The following is a 3,088-nucleotide window of genomic DNA, read 5'->3' as shown; positions in this document are numbered from 1 at the left end:
GACAGCACGGCGTCTTTGACAAAGATAAACACCGCCCGGAGGATGAAGGACACGAACAGGTGCAGGTGGATGTAGTTCCGGATACAGTGGAGTTTCCTGTGAAGAGATGAAGAGATGACAGAAACAAAGAAGTTCGGGTGGATGTAGTTCCGGATACAGTGGAGTTTCCTGTGAAGAGATGAAGAGATGACAGAAACAAAGAAGTTCGGGTGGATGTAGTTCCGGATACAGTGGAGTTTCCTGTGAAGAGATGAAGAGATGACAGAAACAAAGAAGTTCGGGTGGATGTAGTTCCGGATACAGTGGAGTTTCCTGTGAAGAGATGAAGAGATGACAGAAACAAAGAAGTTCGGGTGGATGTAGTTCCGGATACAGTGGAGTTTCCTGTGAAGAGATGAAGAGATGACAGAAACAAAGAAGTTCGGGTGGATGTAGTTCCGGATACAGTGGAGTTTCCTGTGAAGAGATGAAGAGATGACAGAAACAAAGAAGTTCGGGTGGATGTAGTTCCGGATACAGTGGAGTTTCCTGTGAAGAGATGAAGAGATGACAGAAACAAAGAAGTTCGGGTGGATGTAGTTCCGGATACAGTGGAGTTTCCTGTGAAGAGATTAAGAGATGACAGAAACAAAGAAGTTCAGGTGGCTGTAGTTCCGGATACAGTGGAGTTTCCTGTGAAGAGATTAAGAGATGACAGAAACAAAGAAGTTCAGGTGGATATAGTTCCGGATACAGTGGAGTTTCCTGTGAAGAGATTAAGAGATGACAGAAACAAAGAAGTTCAGGTGGATGTAGTTACGGATATACGATACAGTGGAGTTTCCTGTGAAGAGATTAAGAGATGACAGACACAAAGAAGTTCAGGTGACTGTAGCTCCGGATACAGTGGAGTTTCCTGTGAAGAGATTAAGAGATGACAGAAACAAAGAAATTCAGGTAGATGTAGTTCCGGATATACGATACAGTGGAGTTTCCTGTGAAGAGATTAAGAGATGACAGAAACAAAGAAGTTCAGGTGGATGTAGTTCCGGATACAGTGGAGTTTCCTGTGAAGAGATTAAGAGATGACAGAAACAAAGAAGTTCAGAAGGATGTAGTTCCGGATACAGTGGAGTTTCCTGTGAAGACATTAAAAGATGAAGGGCATGGAGAGGTGCAAGTGGATGTATATGTATGCCCAAAATCCTGAAAGTCCTTTTCTTTCTTCTAATATCCTTTTCGAACATGTTTTCCAAAAACAGCCCTTCCACGTGGCCAAACCATTCCGAGCACAAGGGCTATCTGCCACACAAATCTCGTGACCACAGCATGTCCAGAACGCGAGAAGTTTTGCTGCAATACTGCTTACCAATTCTCGTGTTCTGGTGGTAGATAGCCCTTGTGCTCGGAAAGTTTTGCCCCCTATCTGTTAGTTCTCGCATGGCAGGCTCGTTTTCATTAAAAAATTCCCCTCAAAACATTGGGATAGATACCAAACGTATTTTGATACCATGTGTAACTACTGAGATATTGACAAAAACAAGTTATTTTTCGTGCACTTGAAATTTCGTAAACATCAATTCAATGTTCAGAAAACTGCGTTTAATCTTGTTATACATGCTGAATAGGGGAGGTATCTTATTCACCAGGAAGCATCTTTAAACACCATCACATATCTCGGCGAATTCAGCAAAACGTGCCAGCGCTCTTTATATCAGGTAAATTTGACACACCAGGTAGTAAATGCTGGGCATCTGGTGTTCGCAAAACTTTAAAGTGTGGTACGGTAAGCCCATCAATCAATTATTTCCAACGTATCCTGCATAATTTGTGCAATCCACCAGCGTCTGGAGGACATTTATTTTCAGAATTTTCTAACCAACAGTAATAATGATGATAAATTGCGAAAAACAAAGTCCGACTGTACAGACTACTTGAGTTCACACACAAAGAAGAACAGTATCTGAAAATTACAAACATTATTCACAGAACTACCATTGCGTAACTAAGAATCAGCTGCCACAAACTGCGAATTAAATCAGGAATTTGGTAGAAGATGAATTACACTGCATTGTTCATTGTACAATATATTGCCATGCTAATGAGAGAAATACGCTATTCAGTTAATAGAAAGTAGATTCTCTCACTTTTGAGATATAAGTAGCACTGCAAAATTCATATTCCTCATACGTGTTGACAAATCGACTATTGGCAGACCCATACAGTCCTACATTTTCAGTTACCAAGAAGGGAGAAGAATCCGACTTAAAAGTCTGTGATACTTTTATACGCATGATTTGATTTTGTTGTGAGCTGTACTTAGCTCGGTTTCGCAAAAATGTACAATATAGGTCTACATTCATTCACTACAGATTCAGATTCCAGATTCAGATTCTTATATAACACTAATAAGAGTAAGAATTTAATATGCCCAGTACGAATATTGAAGTGCACGGTACAACCTACAAATTATTTGAAAATGAGCACAGATTTGCTGGCTCGTTTTTTCTATAAAATACACTTTGATTTGACCCCCAGCGGAGGTCATGGGACTGCAGGCAACGCACGGGCAGTGCCCGGTAACAGTATCAAGGCGCAAATTCCCGCTGGCCGAAGAAGCAACGTATTCCAACTTATATAGTCTCAAACCGATGTATTCAATACAGTTTTCACCTCGCTGTTGTGCATGTGCAGGGAGGAATAACTACGGCCTTTGCAAGTACTGTGACGCACTATTTTATACGAGAACGGGGGTAATTGAGACGGGGTTCGCGCATAAATACTGTGTTATGAGACCTCAAGCATATTGTGTGACAATGTGTTTTGTAGCAGTGACGTAAGAAGTATGAATTATATTGAATGTCCCAAAAAGCACACTCAGTCTGACTGTGAAAAGGCATTATATTGTGGTTGATTGCCTTGTCATTATAAGGCGCCATAGGGCTACAATTTTTATATTCTACATTCAATACAAACAGAGAAGATCATCAGTCTTAACCCATTGGTAAGAAATATACATACGGAAGTCAGTGGAGCTCAACGGATATATTACAGTCTTCTAAGCACAGGAAGTATAATTAGTCGCTCATGGAATAAATTAATGATCATC

The 3,088-nt window shown here is 40.7% G+C and overlaps 1 protein-coding gene across 1 annotated transcript in view; it reads right to left on the bottom strand.

Annotated features, from left to right (window-relative positions):
* Nucleotides 1-3,088, bottom strand: part of LOC118424288 (parathyroid hormone/parathyroid hormone-related peptide receptor-like) — a 46,261-nt gene that overhangs the window by 9,865 nt on the left and 33,308 nt on the right. Inside the window, exon 7 of the mRNA XM_035832833.1 lies at nt 4-96. Within this exon, the coding sequence (XP_035688726.1) occupies nt 4-96 (93 nt within the window). The remainder of the gene's footprint in view (nt 1-3; nt 97-3,088) is intronic.

The sequence above is a fragment of the Branchiostoma floridae genome, chromosome 10 (genome assembly GCF_000003815.2).
Source record: "Branchiostoma floridae strain S238N-H82 chromosome 10, Bfl_VNyyK, whole genome shotgun sequence".
NCBI lineage: Eukaryota > Metazoa > Chordata > Leptocardii > Amphioxiformes > Branchiostomatidae > Branchiostoma > Branchiostoma floridae.
The sequence above is the reverse complement of the archived record's forward strand: the minus strand, read 5'-3'. Positions and strand labels throughout refer to the sequence as shown.